The 18,668-nt window shown below is 44.3% G+C and overlaps 1 protein-coding gene across 1 annotated transcript in view; it reads right to left on the bottom strand.

The window, feature by feature from the left end:
• The window catches only part of ARHGAP42 (Rho GTPase activating protein 42), a 264,054-nt gene that overhangs the window by 109,688 nt on the left and 135,698 nt on the right, over positions 1–18,668 (bottom strand). Inside the window, exon 4 of the mRNA XM_058289224.2 lies at positions 14,797–14,868. Coding sequence (XP_058145207.1) covers positions 14,797–14,868 — 72 coding nt within the window. The remainder of the gene's footprint in view (positions 1–14,796; positions 14,869–18,668) is intronic.

Below are 18,668 nucleotides of genomic sequence, written 5' to 3'. Positions count from 1 at the left end.
ACTGCAAAAATACTGCTTGTTATCAAGGGCCAAAGCTATACATGCATATGCACAAATTTCAACACTTGTGGGTAAAAATGAGTCTGCTCAGCCACACTATTCTAAAAAACCAAAATACCTCCATTTTCCCCATTTTTAATGAGCTGCTTTTGCATCATGTGGAAAGGGTGAACATGGACAAACTGAAGATCAGCTTATGATAAGTAAGAGCTTCCTTCTCATGAAGCACTGCCTGGGGGGATTTGCGTGCCCACCCCAACCAAAATGGACGAGCGAGGCTCGAGGGCGCCGTCCTCCACAGAAGCTTTCAACCGCCAGCAAGAAATGGCAGAAACATCATGCTCAAAGCTCCAGAGGACAGACAAAGGACTGCAGTAACGGGGCAAGGTCTGAATCAAGGAAAAGGCTCCATAAAGAGTAGGAAGGGCTGGCGCCCTGGCTGGCCCCCCACCATCACCCCCTGCTGACTTGGAGTGAGCTGGCCCACAGCCCCAGGGCCCAGTGTGAGACCCATCTGCAGAAGGAGTGTCCCTCATGCACACACGGAGAGCACGTGTGTCTGGCCTAATCTCTCTGGTGGTGGCCTGCGGGGCTCACCGTTCCAGAACACTCCCTGCACGCTAGAAGGCAGCTCAAGGAGCCAGGACTGCTGGCTGTGGGATGGACAGTGCAGTACCCAGGGTTGTGAGGAACAGGTACCTAGGCAAGAGGGAACATTTGTAACCCTGGACAGGGGAGAATCCCTAGGGCCACACATGCTTGCCCAAGGTCCAAGACATGATACCTGCACAGAAAGGATCAGAGAGGACCCTCCATTTGCTTTGGCCTCAAATTATTCTGTTAGCTCATTGTGTGGATAAGCCCGGAAGGAGAGCTGCAAAGGTCAATCTGCAAAACTGGGAAAGGCGTTTCCTTTTTGTTTTTTTATGCTGCTGGACTTTAAGAAAAGACCTATAATAACACTAGCTGAATACAAGCTTAAGGAACAGATGCTTCAGAAACTACATTTCAGAAATAAGAAATGAAAAATAATGTCCAGGTTTCAATAAAGATTATGAAACACAAAGAGTAGGAAGCAATGGCCCAGGCAAAGGAGAAGGTTAAACTAGAAACCATCTCTGAGAATAGAAGTGGCTTGAGCAATTGAGTGCCTGCCTCCCACATGGGAGGTCCTGGGTTCCATCTCTACACCTCCCAAAGACAAATAACAAACAACAAGCAAACAAAGGAACAAACCAACTCCGGAGAGCTAATGTAGCTCAACCGAGCACCGGCTTTCGAAATACGAGGTCCTAGGCTCATTCCCCAGCCCCGGTGCCATAAAAAAAGAAACCATCTTTGAGGAGGATCAGACTCAGAACATACCAAAGACTTTAAAAACACTGTCCCAGGGGAGAAGGTGCAGCTCAGTGGTTGAGTGCCTGTTTCCAATGTACAATGTCCCAGGTTCAATCCCTGGTACCTCCTAAAAAAAAAAGGAAAGGAAAGCAGGAAAACAATGAACACAAAGGGGATATCAACAAAAAGATGGAAATTATGGAAAGGACCCAAACAGAGCTGAATACCAAAGTAAAAGAAATTAAGAAATTCCTAGAGGGGTTCAACAGCATATTGAAAATGCCAGAAGAAAGAATCAGTGAACTTGAAGATAGGACTACTGAAATTATCCAGTCTGAGGAGCAGAAAGAGAGAATGAAGAAACTGAACAGAGTCTAAGGAACATGGAAATACCACAGAGCGTACCAATATACACAGTGTGGCAATCCCATAAGGAAGAGAAAAAGAGAACAGGTCAGAGAGAAGTGTCAAAGAAATAATGCCTGAAAATTTCCCACACATTTAAGAAACTTGAAATACTCCAAACAGGATCAACCCAAATCAACAGATCAGCACTGTGAATATAGTAATATCAAACTGTTGAATGCCAAAGATAAAGAATTCCGAAAGCTGCAAGAGGGAAGCAACACGTCATGTACAAAGGAGCCTCACTGAGATTCCATGCCAATTTCTCACTGGAAACCATGTCAGCAAGAAGGCAGTAGGATGCCATATTTAAAGTGTCGAACGTGAAAAACCACCAAGCATGAATTCTGTATCTGGCAAAAGTGTCTTTCAAAAATGAGAGCAAGGTTAAGACATTTCCAGACAAACAAAAGCAGAGGAGTTTGTCAACACCAGCCTGGCCCTACAAAAGAAGCTGAACAGAGCTCTGCAGGTTGTGAAAAAAAGAACAACTCATAGCAGACTGAAGTTATATGAAGAATAAAGATGTCCAGGGAGGGTGACAAGTGTAAATATAAATCGCAGTCCTATTAGATTTTTGGTTTGTAACTCCACTTTCTATTTCCCTACAAGATCTAAAAGGGAAAAGCACAAAGGGCAGTGAGAAAGCAGTGGTTTTGTACTCATAAGCTATAAACGTGAAATTTGTGATGAAAACCACACAAAGGTGGGGGATGGAGGGCTCCAGGAACGCAGTTTGTGTAGATGACCTAAAGTTAAGTTGGCATCAAAGCAAATGAGACTGTCACAAAGTTAGGATGTTAACAATTTAGGCCCTATGATAACCACAAATTAAATATCAGAGACTCTGTACACTCAGAGACAGAAATTAGAGGGCAGGTTGCCAGGAAACAGGGGGGATAGGGAGGTAATGCAAAACGTGTGTAAGGTTCTGGTTTTGGGAGATGGTAAAGTTTTAGTGCTGGAAGGGGGTGAGGGTACCAGAATATTGTGAATATGATTTAAACCACTGGATTGTATGTTTGCAATGGTTGAGATGGGAAAGTTTATGTTGCATATATGTTCCCACAATTAATTAAAGAGAAAACTAAAGAGACAACGACAATTAAAGGCAAGACATCATCCTGGATAGGACCTAGCAAGGGAGGTGATAAGGCTCAAAAGGACATTATTGGGACATATGAAAAATCATAATGTAGTCTGAGAGCTTTACAGCAATGTTAAATTTCTTGAACTTGGTAACTTGGGTGCCTAAGTGAATAGCCGTGTTCTTAGGAAGGGTACATGGCAGTATTAAGTATTCAAGGAGGAGGATGTCTACAGCCCCCGCTCAAGTGTTCAGGAAATGGACTGATAAATAGGTGAACTGAGAGACTACTGGACAGATAGAATAATCTAGCAAAATTTAAAACTGATGGATCTGGGTATCTGAGGAGTTGGGGGTATGTTGGAGTTGTCTGTATGGGGTTTACTATTTTTGTGACTATCCTTTAAGTGTGAATGTATTTCAAAATTAAAAAGTTTTAAAAGAATGAACAGAAAGGCACTGGTAAAAAAAAATAAAGAGGAAAGATGCGGAAGACTGGAGAATTACACTGACATAAAAAGAAAAGCGTTATCAGTGGCAGGGGCTGCTGAGTCAAAGAGGAGAATGAGAGAGGCAGTGGCCTGGGGAAAGCGGGCGCCTGACCGAGAGGGTCATCTCGGACTTCATGGGAAAGTCAGGGGTCTTGGGGTTCTTAATAAGCTAGGAGCGCAGAGCCAAAGACCCCCGTGGTCTGACAGGCACCCAGCCTGTCCACACTTGCCCTCCTGGGGTTCTGTGTTCCAGTTTCCAAGCCTTGTGTGCCCAGAAGACAATGGAGAAATGATGGGTCCCCTGATGGTAGAGCCAAATTTCCTGGGCACATTCTCATGTCAACGCTGGTGAATTCCTGGCGGGAGCTGGTCTGACTCCAGTCTTGCGTGCTGCTCATCAACTGCCTGCCTAAAAGGCAGACTGAAGACGCAGCTGCCCTTGGGAGAACACGGGCTTGTTAGGAGCATGTGCCTTCCAGCCAGGGTGCCTGGCTCCGTGCTGCTTTCTAGCTGTCCAGTCCTAGGCAAATCCTATTACCCTTTCTGTGCCTCTGTTTACTCATTTGTAAGATCAGAACAATAGCTCCTTCCTCACAGGGGTGCTGTAAAGATGAAATAAACATCTGCGAGTGGCCTAGAATAGTGCCTGACACACCAGTGCTCAACATCTGTTACCTAATCACCATCACCATCGTCGTCGTCATGCTTCCCGTTAACCAAAATCCCTCCCTGGCGCGGCACAAGACTCGTCAAGGTTGGGTCTTAGCTGAGTATTTCCTGCCTCATCTCTCACTAATTCCTCCGTGAATCTACCATTCACATATACACGCTAAGCTCTAGAGCCCAGTATTCATTCATACTGTGTGTTCTGACACACTGGTGGGCCATAAAATCAACTCCACGGGCTATAAACTAGCGTTTTTTAATGAAAAAGGTTAGTGGAAAATACAACAGAAAACACCAGAATACATGGCATGTTGAGATGGAAGAGTCATTTCTTTAAACTTAGCACACAGAATCACTGAACTGCAGTGTAAAACGCATTTAATACTGTTCCTCTCCAAAGCTAAAAGGTTAAAAGCCACGTCTCCAGTTACACCAGGGTAGACCAGGCTTTTATCACACGGCACATCACTTTTACACCACTATAACTCTTTCTTCTCTTCCTTACCAGTCCTCTCTTTAGCTAGAGATGTCCTTTTTCCATGCCCTGACTGGCAAGTCCCACCACTCTTTAAGTGCACTTGAACTCAGCAGCCTTTGTCAGCCTCACTTACTTAGGCAGAAAGAACTGTTCCTCTGTGCCCTGACAATAATCGTAGGTATATTTCAGGCAGAGAGCTTAATGCCATTCCATCCTAATTCTCTGTTTCCCTGGAGAGTCCTCTGTTGTGGTGTGACCTCCAGGACAGGGGACAACATTTCTGCTGTCCAAGACATACAAATAACTTATTGCAAAGATCAACACTGATCAGTCGATCATTTCTGGATCAATGACTTGAAAGAGATGGATAATGACAGGCTAATCAAATTTCTAATGACTCCAAGTTGAGAAGGGAGGATGCAATGGGAGATGAAAGCCTGTCCACCTAGTACGTAATCAAACAGGGATGCCAAGAGCTCTCGTTACTTTAGAACAAAGAACCTGAACAGTAATAAAATTCTTATCCTCAAGTCCAAAACCTCTACATAAGCATGGGATCAAAGAGCCGTACCTTAAGAGTTGCAGAGTTCATCTAAATCTAATTGTGGGAAGCAGATTTGGCTCAACGGATAAAGTGTCTGCCTACCACATGGGAGGTCCAAGGTTCAAACCCAGGGCCTCCTGACCTGTGTGGTGAGCTGGTCCACAGGCAGTGCTGATGCGTGCAGGGAGTGCCGTGCCACGCAGGGGTGTCCCCCATGTAGGGGAGCCCCACGTGCAAGGAGTACACCCCATAAGGAGAGCCGCCCTGCATGAAAAAAGTGCAGCCTGCCCAGGAGTGGCAAGATGACACAACAAAAACAGACACAGATTCCTGGTGCCGCTGACAAAAATACAAGCAGACACAGAAGAACACACAGCGAACGGACACAGAGAGCAGACAACTGGGGAGGGCGGGTGGAGAAGGGAGAGAAATAAAAAATAAATCTTAAAAATAAATAAATAAATCTAATTGCAATTTGAATAAGCAATGCAATATGAACAATGAAAAAGTAAATTTTATTGGTCAGTATCCATGCTCTTTTTTTAACATTGCCATATTAGGAATAATTGAAGGTAACAGGAATGTTCAGCAAATACTGAAGGTCCCTAACACTACTCACCCTAGCAGCTTTGACATATAGGTGCACAATACATTTTGTTTACAGACTAGGAAAAAACAGGTATTTTCTGCACTCCAGAAGTAACTCAGGCTTTAGTCAATTTTGTAGGGAAGGCAGCCTGAGATTCGTCATGATTTGATTTTTAAACTTATAAACAGTTCCTAAGTATTTAATTCACTTACTGATAGGCTGTAAAGAGTCTCCAATTGCTTTACTGTGTATTATAGCTTTTAAAACAAGTTTAACGCACATAAAATAAAGCAGAAAACAGAAACGCCCCAATAAAACACGATTAAAATCCAAATGTTGGCATAATTCATTTATATGAAACAACCCCAAAGAATAGATTACAAGGTACAAAATACAAAGGTGTGCTATGAAAAATGAGTCTGGAAAATCTTTCTTATTTGTTCCTAGCCCACCCTGATGGTGAACTCTGCTGTTTCTGCATATTTTCCCAACAACTGGCTATCACAGTATGGAAGTAAGAACAGGATGGCTTGCCTCCCTGGTGGCTGCCACTGTATCCAAGAACCACGGTCAACACCAAATGATGCAGAGACTCCACCTTCTCCTGACAAGTCTTTCCTGCCCTGAACTATACCTGTTTTTATCTGCTGCAACTTTCTTTGAATTCCAAAATGTAGATGTGAAACAGAATGCTTCTGATTTTACTGCGTTCTTGTTTGTTTTCCACATAAGTCAACCTACAGCCCAAGCATTTCACAACATTTCTAAAAATTTGCACACCTGTGTCACCAGTGGTTCCCCAACCACTGGAAGGGCTATTGGAAATTCAATGACTGTGATTAAAGAACTTATAAATAAAAACAGGTGCGTCAACAGAGATGCTTGGGGCCCAACTACCCCTTAAAAACACACATTTCCAAGCCTAAGTTCTCAGGTAGCAAGTTCTCCTGCAGCTGGCAGCCAGTAGATGTGCTGGGAAAATATATCTACCAAAAAAAAATTCTTCAACCAAGAAAAACATCTTAATGCCTAGAAAAGACACAAAGTTCATGGTGAAAATGTGCTCAGTGAAGATGGAGTTACCTCAATTCCTCACTGTCGTTCTGTCTGAGAGCAAGTAACTTAGAAATTGCCATTAGGTACCAGGGGGCTCCTGAATCTGGATTTCCCACGAATGACTGGATTAGCTCTAAGGAAGACCCTGCTTAAGAAACTGGCTGGAGGCCGACCCAAAAAGGCCAATAACTGATAAATCAAAGTAATTATCGTAGCGCTCAGCATAGATTTCAATGACACAAGTAAAGCTCCACTGTGTTTCAAACATTATTTAGTACAGGACATGCGAGCTGTGTTTTTAAAAGTATATACTTAAACTAAGAATTGAGCATTAAGAATCTTTGGTAAAAATACAATTTGTGGAGAAGCTTAATATATTTCCGACGTACTGTTCTTTAGGCACCAATGAAAGAACTGTTAGGAGGTGAACAGTGATAATCTAATCTACGCTTTCGTGTGGTCCAGCGACGACATTTGCGCTTAGTCACATGGTGGACATGTAGCAGCCACTCAGTAATGCTGGAATAATCTACAGATACACACACTTCCTTACTCTATAACACTGTAATGTATATTTTATAAATTGCTCTGAAAACTGGCACAGCAGCTTTGGGTTATATCCCTACGCAGAATCCTGGCGCGATGGGAGGCTCAGCCTTGCACCTGGCTGGCACCTCTGAACGCCCGTGAGCCGTGGTACCTCGGCAAGAGCCCGCCGGCGGTCGAGAAGCCTGTGGAGATGCTGCGTGGCACCATCTGCCGGGTACAGAGACACCGCGGACCCCACACGCTTCCGCAGGGGCCGTGATCTGGCTTGTTCTGCCCACAGTGGCGATGGGGTCCGTTAGGGCTGATGCCATCTCACGAGGACGATAGAAGGATGAGGAAAATACACCATGAACTACAAAAAAAGGCCTCTGTTCTCAGGAAGGAAGAGGCAGGGTATGGCACCAAGACGACTAAACTAGGTATCAGAGGGCTTGGGTTCGAATCCCAGCTAGAGCCCCTGCGTGGCTCCCAGTGTCACCTCTTCTTTCTGGGTCTCCGTTTACTCACGTGAAAAGCGTCAGTACCTCCTACTTTATAAGACTGTTGTAACAGAGCTCCATAAAGTGTGCAGTAAGTCGACCCATCTAATGCAATTCGGGTAAACCACAACTTTATCCATGTTCTAATTTGCCTGTCTATGAAACAAAAGAAAGCAAACTCACCTTCACAAAGGCTGAACTCGTCGTTTTTACAGCAATATTTGGCTAATAAAGGCCAATTATATAATAGCAATAATTATTTATGATAAAATAAGAACGATTAATATCTTGGTGCTTACTCTGTGGAAGAAACTGTGCTAGGGCAAGTTATATGAAATATCTGAAATGAGCTACCATATTAATCCTCTAAAGAAGGTTCTATTATTTTCTCCATTTTTCAGATGGGGAAATTAAGGCTTAGATTAATAATTACTTAAGGTAATTAAACTGCCCAAGTTCCTATTTCTAGTAAGTATTAAATACCAGGTTTTGAGGTCAAGTTTATCTGACTTTAAAGCAGGGGCTCTTAACCTTTTTTGCTCCACAGACCCCTTTGCCAGTCAGCTGAAAACCATGGAATACTTCTGTAACTTGTTGCGTGCATTACAGGTGAAGGAAATCCTAGATTTCAGTTAGAGGTCAGAGAAAATAAAGGTAATAAGCTGATTTTTTTTTCATTCCAAGCTAATCAACCAGCCAATTTTCCATCTTTAAGAAAATAGACAAGGAATTAAAATTTCTTAAGCATCTAAAATGTCCCAGTGCTAGTAAACAACTCCACACAGGTTTAACTCATTTCTGTTCAATTCTGGCTTCACTCCTAACTAGTTACATTACCTCAGCCACTTTTCTTAAATTCTCTGCTCCCCAGTTTCCTTATGTATAAAATGAGCTTAACAGTTTTATCTAATAGGTTGGTTGTAGGGATTAAATGAATTTACACGTAAAATAGGGCAGTAGTACTTGGTTCACAATTTATCATTTTTATATTATAAAGGTTAGCGATTACCACTGTTATCAAGGTGATTAAATAACAGAAATCAGTCATTCTGCAGCCCTGAACACACACAGGTCCCACTAAGGGGAATCACAAGTAGATGCAAACAACTATCAAAATGGTTTATAATCTGCTCAGAAAATTCAGCCCCAGAAGCGGCCTTTGCCAGAGAGGCTCTGTCCATGGGACAGAACTGTTCCATTTCCAAAAAAACTCAGGAGCTTGTTGTCTTTTCAGGAGCACAAGAAAAACCGTCCCTGGCCATCCTCCTAGGGAGCTGCTGACGCAGGAGGAAAGGATGGGGCGCTGCTGAATTCACGCTCTGATTCTGGAGACCACATGCTTTTGGGCTGTTCTCATTGTGAGTCCAATTTGCTTTTCAGGTGGGTGGCAAAGAATGTACATTTTAGAATAAGTAAAGCATTTGTAATCCTTCTAGATTCTCTAAATCATGTGTATTTGAGGCAACAAATTAGCCTGCAGCCGTTTTTCACGTAAAGGAAATTTAAGGCTGTAACAGGATTGATTGTGACAACTCTCCCTGGATTTTCAGACACTACGTATTAAAATAATTACATGTGCAGGGCATGTTTTCAAATAATAATGAGATGCTTAGAGGCAGAAACAAACCCATCTATGGAGAGAACCAAGGAATAAGAATTATCGAGATCCAATTCCAGCCTTCGATATGAGGTCAATGTCAAGAAAATCCCGTTGTATTTTGAAACAACTAATACTACACCATTTATTTCTGCATTAAAACCATAGAAGACTGTGCATGTGATTTCCCAAAAAATTTCCCTTAGAAGTGAGAATGTATCTTTTAACTTTTATTGGCATTTCTCAAGTCTCTTATTGCTAAGGAAACTACTCAGTGTCCATGCCCTACTGTGTGCTGCAGACTCTGAGGGGAATTTCAAGGATAAGTAAAACATGTCAACTGTGCTTGATTCAAGGTGAGTGAGTTTGGGCATAACTGAAACATTTTCATAATGAAGATAAATTTCACACGAAATCTTTTTTTTTTTTTTCCTTAAAAGAAAATGAAATGTTTCACATGAGAATTGTGAACAGCAGCAAGGAGGGGTCAAAAGATGGGTGGATTTTAGTGCTCAGTCTGTCACCAACTGGCAGCTCAGTCATGTTTCTCTTCGTGGAAAACGGGCGTTTGGCCTTCCTGAAGTCGGTTCCGCCTCACAAAACACGAACGAGCCCGGTGTGTCTGTGTGGTCACACACGTGTTTTACATCACACACTTGTCTTTGATCAGGAGCTCTACCCGTATTTCAGAGTCGCCCTCTTCGTAGGAACAAAGTGTGGACATAACTTAGAATTGATTCTCTCTTGGGGCAAGGAGGAGATGTTCAGACAATTACTGAAATACTGTTGTCAACTTATGCCAAAAGTGTAAAAAGAGAGCTATGATTCATCTCATCTTGCTCTGTAAAAATGCCACTCTGGATATATGCAGACAGTGCAATTTCCAGGTGGCATAACTTGTCTGATCCCTGCTTTTCACTCAACTTCTAGAATTCAAATCGGCAGTATGTCAAGAGAGGAACTAAAGAAACCAAGCACTCCAGCCAACCATCTGGCCTGCACTGTAATTCCATTCTGCATGTGCCATCAGGCAAAGAACCTTTAAATAAATACATTCTTGACAACTGTTTTCAGATAATCCTTCTAATCTCCTGCTATTCAAGAAGCAGGACCCAAATCTTCCTGTCCCTCAGTTCAACGACCCGGCCACCGGGCTTCCCGGCGCTTCCTGCAGATGCGCGCCCTTTCCCACCGCCCGCCTCCATTTCCACAGCCAACTCGCAGGTGTCTCACAGCGGCTCAGAACACACTACAGAGGTGCGGGGACGTGACCACTTGGGTTCAGCAGTATCATTTGGGTGTGAGAAGAGGCCACTGTGGCTCAGCACTGCCCACACCGCCGCTGCCCGAGGGGCCAAGCTCGGGGAGTCGCTGGCTGGTGGCGGGTTCTGCGCTTCCTGCCATCCCTGCTCCCGGCTGGCGATCCGCCTGGACTGGCCTGCAGGAAATCGCCACCGCAGAGACTCTGACAGGCGGCGCTGTGTAATTCACAGAATTAACTTGATTTGCCAAGTAAGAAAATATTTCTAAGTGAAAGAGAGTAAAGCGGGAAAACGAAATACTGTGAAATAATTTCATTCCTCCCAACACGTTACAACTATACTAAAGGAAAACTGACCTATACATCTACTTCAGAAGAGAACGTCTATAATTCACTACGCTCTTACTAAATCAGGATGATTTTGCAGCCCAGCAACAATTTAGCATTAAGCACCGGGCAGATAAAATACACAGCAGCCCCATCACCAAAGACCAGCTGAGATGCTCTGGAAGCTCAAGACTTCAGTTGGTTTGATTCTATCTCCCGTAAACTTCCCAGTGAGGAGGAAGACAGGGGTAGTGTTGTGTGTTCTTGGGTGATCTGTCCATGAACTGGGAGTTGAAGAAGAAGAAAAGGTTGTTACTGCTATTGATCCTGCCACTTAAACTGCGGCCTACATCTAAGCCTTCAGGTAAGAAAAGAAATAATAAAATGAACAAAAATGAAGGTAGGGGCGCTGGAGCCCAACGTTCAACGGCCTAAGCAGCCTGGATCTTGTTCGCTCTATGCGGGCTGCAGGGACACAGCCTAACTGCCCTCAGCCTCCGGGGTGGACTGGAGCCCACTGGCCCATGCGCCAGCTAATCAGTGTATGTCACACGAGGTGCACCACGTGAGAGCCAACCGCGTATTCCAGGAGTAGTGGCATAAAAGCAGCTCCCATGCCAACAGAGGAGCAGAGAGAACAGAGGAAGCTTAAAGGGGCAGGGTGGAAAAGAGCACGGACTACACTCAGTATGCAGAGACTCCCCGCGGCTCCCTGGGCCGCCTTCTTTGCTAACGGCCCTGACTCTCCCACTCTGACTGAGGGGCCCAGCCTGAACCCCAACAACGAAACAAAAATAAAACCAACCAAGGAGAAATTTACTCTTTAAATGGGCTAGAAAATGTGTAGTACCCCACAGTAGGGAAAGAACTTTACACAAAGCTCTTTAATCCTATTTTTAAAATATATAACGTGGATCAAGGGAAGGAATGCAAAGTGAGGCAGCGAGAAGGTGGCGTGGCCTCAGGCTCACGCTCCACTTCCCAGCGGTCAGCTGCTGCGGTTACTTCATCCTTTTCCTGGTGGTAAAGCAGGTGGGACACCAGCAGCCCCTCACAGGTGTGCAGCGACACCCCTACCGTGTTCCTCTCAATAAAGAGCAGCAGGCTTGCTTCGAACCGAAACGTATCGTATGATTCAAAAAAAAAAAAAAAAATTTTTTATATGTACCCAGTACATTTGAGAAATGGCTGTTTTTATTCAACTGTATTGTCTTTTTATCTTTTAATTATTGTTTATATTTTCAATTATTAAATGTACAAAATTTTTAAATGAAGGCAAAAAATATATAAACAGCTGCGATTATCCTTGAAAAGATACATCTTCTTCTGGGGCACCACATTCTTGTATTTTCCTCTTTCTTCTGCCCCTTCCTTCTCGGCCTCCTTAACTGTCTTATCCTCTGGCCCCGCCATCCAGTGCTGGGAGCCACAGGGCACTGCTTCCAGGTCCCGGGGAGCTCACGTACCACCATGGCTTTCCCAGGAGAGGACAAAACGTCTCCGCTAATGGAGAGCTGGAGGCACACCTGCTCGCTCACCAGCTCGGCTGGAGAGAGGAACCTCGGGCCAGTATCCCCCAAGCTGAACGCAGCATCTGGCCATTCAAGCACGATGTTTCTATTTCCGTGAAGGGCTCCCATCACCACCCAGTTAGGCGACTTGGAGACCTGGGCTTGTCCTTGAAACTTCCCTCCTGCTCCCGTCCCAGTATCTAACTCATTTCCGGTCCTTTCCATCTTACCTCTAAACAGCTCTCACTCATCCCCTTAACTCCACAGCCACGGTCACCTCCCAGGGTATCCATTCTTGCCTCCAATAGCCCAAAAGGCTTTGACCACATTTTGCCTCCTCCATTGCCTGCATGCCATGGAAGCCAGGGTGATATTTTAAAATGCAAAGATGATCCCCACCCCTCTGCTTATCATGAGGAGTCAAATATTGCGAACCGTTTACAAAGCTGCGCGTGTGGGCCCTGCCCGCCTTCTCTAAAACGCTAGACTCTCCAACCCTGACCCTTTCTGCCCATTCTGTTACCTGTTCTAAAACGTTTGAAACGTTCCTCCCTCCAACTCCTGTATCCCCATTCCTGGCTACTTCTCTCTCATCTTTCACGTCTCTGCTTAAGCGATCCTTTCCCAGAGGCATTTCCTGATCCTTCAGACGGGGTCAGAGCCATCAGTTCCATGCTCCCAAGGCACCCGCACTTTCACATCACAGCCCTCAGTGTGTTTGTTATTACTTGGTGTCTGTTTCCCACAACAGATAATAAGGGCCTTCAGTGCGGGCACTCGGTTGCTCTCGTTTACGCGCACATTCCAGAATCTTCTCAAACCCCATGCTTGCCACGTGAGGCCCAAGCAGGGTATTAATGAATATCTGAATTAATTCACACACAGCAGCTCTGATTGGAAAAGAAATGCCCAACTCTAAATTAGAGCAGACGTTTTACAGGAAGAATAAAACCTACTACAGTCTAGAAGAAGAAAAAATAAATAAATTCCGGACAGGAAATGGCTCTGCAGGGAAAGGCTTATATAAAGAAGGCATGTTCCTGGTGCTGGGACCCAAACTAAGCCAGGGCAAGCTGGCAAGATGCCAACAAGGGGACGGTAAGAACGTGCCACATGGCCATGTGGGCAAAGATGTGGCTCTAGCGTCGAGTCTGGAGAGAGATGGGAGCGGACCACCGTGCCTGGTGGAGGCTCAGCAGACCGTCCAGCTGTGCAGAACCCTTGTCACGATGCCACTCCTTCAGAAGGAGAGCCACCGGCCGATTCTTCAGCTGGAGGAGCGGCATCAGCAAAGGTGGCAAAACCTGGTAGAAGGGACCAGGATGGGGTACAGGGGCCAATTAGGAGGGATTTCAGTAATCCAGGCAGAATTTAAGGAGGAAAGAGAAACGAACTCAAAGCAGAATGGGCAGCACGGCGTTGAGTGAGGGGTACAGCACCGATGGAATGAAAAACCAAAGATTGGGAAACGGACTTGGCCCAGTGGTTAGGGCATCTGTCTACCACATGGGGGGTCCCCAGTTCAAACCCCGGGCCTCCTTGACCCATGTGGAGCTGGCCCATGCGCAGTGCTAATGCGCGCAAGGAGTGCCGTGCCACGCAGGGGTGTCACCCACGTAGGGGAGCCCCACACGCAAGGAGTGCACCCCGTAAGGAGAGCTGCCCAGCGCGAAGGAAAGTGCAGCCTGCCCAGGAATGGCGCCGCCCACACTTCCCGTGCCGCTGACGACAACAGAAGCGGACAAAGAAACAAGACGCAGCAAATAGACACAGAGAACAGACAACCGGGGGAGGGGGGGAATTAAATAAATAAATAAATCTTGAAAAAAAAAGAAAAAAGAAAAACCAAAGATTAGCAGGACGGACAATGGACGGGAGATGACGAGTTCTGTGTTGAAATGCTGAATTTTATGTGCTTACATGAGGCTGAATAGGTGATTAACGTGTGGATCTTTACAGTTCACAAATTATTAGGCTCAGGGAAATCTTAATCAGTCCATAATTACATATTAACGCAAAGGCTTCTGACAACGATGCCTAGAGTTTTTCCAAAAATACATATTTTTCTTAGTAACAACAAAAAAAGAGACTTTTTATTTTTATAAACACATTAGGAACAAAGCCCCACATAATTTTTCTCTAATTTCATCCTCTCTTTAAAAGTTCCTTTCCTAAAACTGCCAGGGTGGGAGGGACTCACTTATCACGTGCTGCCTTCTTCTCTATTCAGCAGAAGAATATGATCTTTTATGTTTAAAAGAATTCCAGTCTTTGTAATAGGCTCTGTGCAAAAAGTTAAAAATGACGTACAGAATCATTTAAAAGGTCATTCTAATTTCGAAAATGTTAACATCTGAAATTACGACATATTTTAAGAACCAGGAAAATACATAAAGAATAATAAAACACAACACTTACTTTTGCTGCGCCTATCTGTTCTTTTCGAAATTTCTCAAGTGGCGCAATTAATACATCATTTGCGTTTTGAATCTGAAATTAAAAATGCACATACATTAAATTCTGTTTAATTTCACATAAACAACATTCAAACAGAGGACTCCAGTATTCAAATCATTTAATATATATAGTGTTTGGTCTACTGTTTGTATCTATATATAAAATACATTTTGTAAAGTGTTTTTCTATTTTATAATTAAGCTGGTTTCACGCATTATTTCATCTGATCTTAACAAATAACAAGGGGGAAAAAGAGTATCTAAATGTCTTTTCTAGGATTTAACTAAGAAACAGTATATTGGATATTAAATTTTAAAATACTCTTACACTGGTTTAATGTAGTCAAGTTGAGCATCATTTAAAAATTAAACCAATATAAAAGCTCTTCCGCTGTACTAACAGAATATAATTCTACAGCTGAAAAATAAGGTTCTTTTGTTTCCCTATTTAATTAGATTCCTTACTCTTAGAATTTGCCTGATGTTTTCATAATATTTCCAACTCAAGTAAAATAGCATCCGATTTCACTTCTATGAACAGTTATTTTAGACCCAGACCCCAAATTGGAATTTGCTGAAACACTGAAATAGATAGATCTTTAATGCTGATCTACAGGAATATTGTGAGGTTGTGGGAAGATCAGGGGGTAGCAACTGCATGCAAGGAGGCACAGATTTCATTATGCTGAAGGAAATCTTGATAAAGTTGCTTTCAGAAAGCCAAAATAGGAGCACATGCTTCCTAGGTACAAATTTAAAATATACTACTCTACTTGCAGTTATTTTTTTTAAGCTGGTTAGTTACTAGTCAAGCTTTCTTCAATTCCAGAAATATGTCGTGCTCATTCTGCCTGTCACAATTGTATAATTTTCTGCAGAAAAATGAGATGACAGATCTTGAAAAGACCTGAAAACTTGGGCTAAGAAAGCTCACAAAGTCGATCAGTACTCGAAATCCTTTCAAAACCGCGGGTCCAAACCTCTGCTATCCGCTCCTAATTCCCGCTGCGCTCGGGCAGACACCGGCAGGTACAACGTGCAGACGTCCCCTGGAAAACGTGCTGCGACACAGGAAAGCAGCTCTTTTATTTTTTAATTTTTTTTTTTTTGGCTTTTAGAATGAGAATTTTATCTAGGATATAAGCTTCAATTCTGAGGCTGTGAAATGTCAACGACAAGGTATCAGCAGAGATGCTTTCTCACCAAAACTCCTCACTGGGGAAGCTGGCCCTGCCGCAGGGTGAAGCAAATGACCACCGTTCTTGCCAAGGCCCCTGCCTTCCCTTCCGGAACCTACCACCTGCTGGTGCTCAGCTGTGGGCAGCAGGCATAGGGCTTGCCTCCTTCTGGGCCTGCCCTTCCAAGTTGGCAAAGCAGCTCACTTGGAATTCTCCCTCTCTAAACTCATGAAACTCCAAAAGTATTTACATAAAGCTGTAATTTTACAGAGGTAAGACATAGCTGACTCAGCCTTTAAGTTGTATTTGCACCTGGGAAAGTCATATCATGAACAGCTTCTTGTAACTGGGAGGAAGAACAACAATTAAAAGCTAACAATTACTGGATGTTTATAAGAAATTCTATTAAGTACTTTACATTCATGATCCAAAGGATTTAGTGACTTTACACAGAGGCAATTTCTCAGGGGTTGAAAAACCCCAGCAGGAAGGAGGTTAAAACAGATGATATAGAATATAGTGCTTATGATACAGATACTTGACTCAAGAATACCTGAGTTAAACCATGGTCTGCTGTCTGCTGGCTGTAATTTGACCAATTTGAGCATCAGCTTTACCATCCACCCAGCAAGCTGACTCTGCCAATAAAAGTCAAGCAGGGAGCTCAATGCCTTGTGTAGAATGAGTGCGCGAAATCTGACAGGCTTAATATTTCCAAATATTCAGATTATAAATCTCATCCTGTGTTTATTTGCCTACTTAATGCATTTCTATACATTAATCCATTTTATTGCCCTTTGGTTTGAAGTGTATCTACATGTATATTATGAAAAGGTATTTTCAAACACCGAAGGCCGGGGCCTCCCACATCCAACAGTAGATATTTACCTACAGCACCGGCTGAGTGCCAAGTAAAGTGCTAAGAGCAGGTGCAGGCACAACAGGTAAGGCCTGGGCCAGCCTTCCAGGGGGTTAATATCTACTTGAAAAGGGCAAAATAAATATATTCATTCAACAAGTATCTGGTACTTGTAAAGCACTGCTGAAAATTACAGCAAGAATTAAAAGATGAAACTGATTTCCTTGAGAATACTTACGAGAAGCTATGCAGAACATGTAAAATACATTAGGGTTTGGGAGACAGGAAAGATCCATGATAACTAAATAACTCATGGTAGGATTTGGATGGTTGGTGTGACTTGGCTACATAGAAGAGAAAGAATATTCTAGGAACAGAATTATCAAAAGCAAAGGCGGGAAGTGGAGGTGGCTCAACTGATAGAGCATCTGCCTACCATACAGGAGGTTCAGGGTTCAAACCCAGGGCCTCCTGGCCCGTGTGGTGAGCTGGCCCACGCGCAGAGCTGCCGTGTGCAAAGAAGGAGTGCTGTGCCACGCAGGGGTGCCCCCCACGTACAGGTGCCCCATGCACAAGGAGAGCCGCCCCGCGCAAAAAAAGTGCAGTCCGCCTACGAGTGGCGCCACACACACGGAGAGCAGATGGAGCAAGATGACCCAACAAAAAAAGACACAGATACCCGGTGCCACAAGAATACAAGCAGACACAGAAGAACATACCGCAAATGGACACAGAGAGCAGACAACTGGAGGGGGAGAGGGGAGGATAAAAAAATAAATCTTAAAAAAAAAAAAAAAAAAGGCAAAGGCTGAGGAGCTTGAGCAGTTGAGCGCCAGCCCCCCATACGGGAGGTCCCGGGTTTGGTTCCTGGTGCCTCCTAAAAGGATAAAAAACAAACGGAACAAAAAACCATGAGCAGACAATGTACAAAAACAAGGAGCAAACAGATGAGGGTGGCATGGGGGCGGGGCAAGGGCGTAGACTAGGCACAGCGCGGCAGAGGGGGCGACGCGCCCCGACGCAGAAAGCGTTTATTAGGCAATGCATTATCAGCCATCGACGGTTCTTAAGTGTGTGGAACAAGTTACTGGCTCTCGGGCAACTTTTTAAAAGTGGGAATAGTGGAATATAAAGCAGGGAGAGGAGAATCTGGCCCGGTGGGGGGGCACCTGTACGTGGGTACGTGGGCTCTACACAGCTGATCCAGGTAATTACTACTCAAATGTGCTAAATAGAGGAGGGGAGACACACGTTGGTATTAACAGGGCACTTGACCAGGACAAGTGAGGCGAGGCTGAATTACGCCCAAAATTTAGGCCAAAAGTCTGACCACAGAATCACTGCTGATAATAATGTAAAAACTTGTTTTAAGAAGCCTGGAATTATCCAGGTCAGATAATTCTGAGAATGAGGAGCTCGAGACAGGCCAGCTCTCAGGTGACGGCAGTGTGGCCAGGCAGGCAGCGGGAATCCCAGAGCGTTCTGTGGAGAACAGGAGAGCAGCAGGACAGGGTGGCTGGGAAGAGGGAATCAAAGGTGACACTGAGATTTCTGCCTCAGACACGGGGACGATGGCCCCATGGTCAGAACTGGCTGAGTGAGGCGGGCCATGAACGTGGGAGATGGATGCAGGGCGGGAGTTCCCCTGTGGACGCAGGAAGTTTGAGGACATGGGGAGACTCAACGACCAATCTCGGCAGAGAATCTGAAGGGCAGGAGTCATCAATAAGAATGAAAAGGTTTTTTATTGGGACAGAAAGGATTAGGAAAGGGAAGAGCGCAGATCCATAAAGTAAG

Source organism: Dasypus novemcinctus, chromosome 27 (genome assembly GCF_030445035.2).
Source record: "Dasypus novemcinctus isolate mDasNov1 chromosome 27, mDasNov1.1.hap2, whole genome shotgun sequence".
NCBI classification, from domain to species: domain Eukaryota; kingdom Metazoa; phylum Chordata; class Mammalia; order Cingulata; family Dasypodidae; genus Dasypus; species Dasypus novemcinctus.
This window is presented reverse-complemented; position numbering and strand designations above follow the sequence as displayed.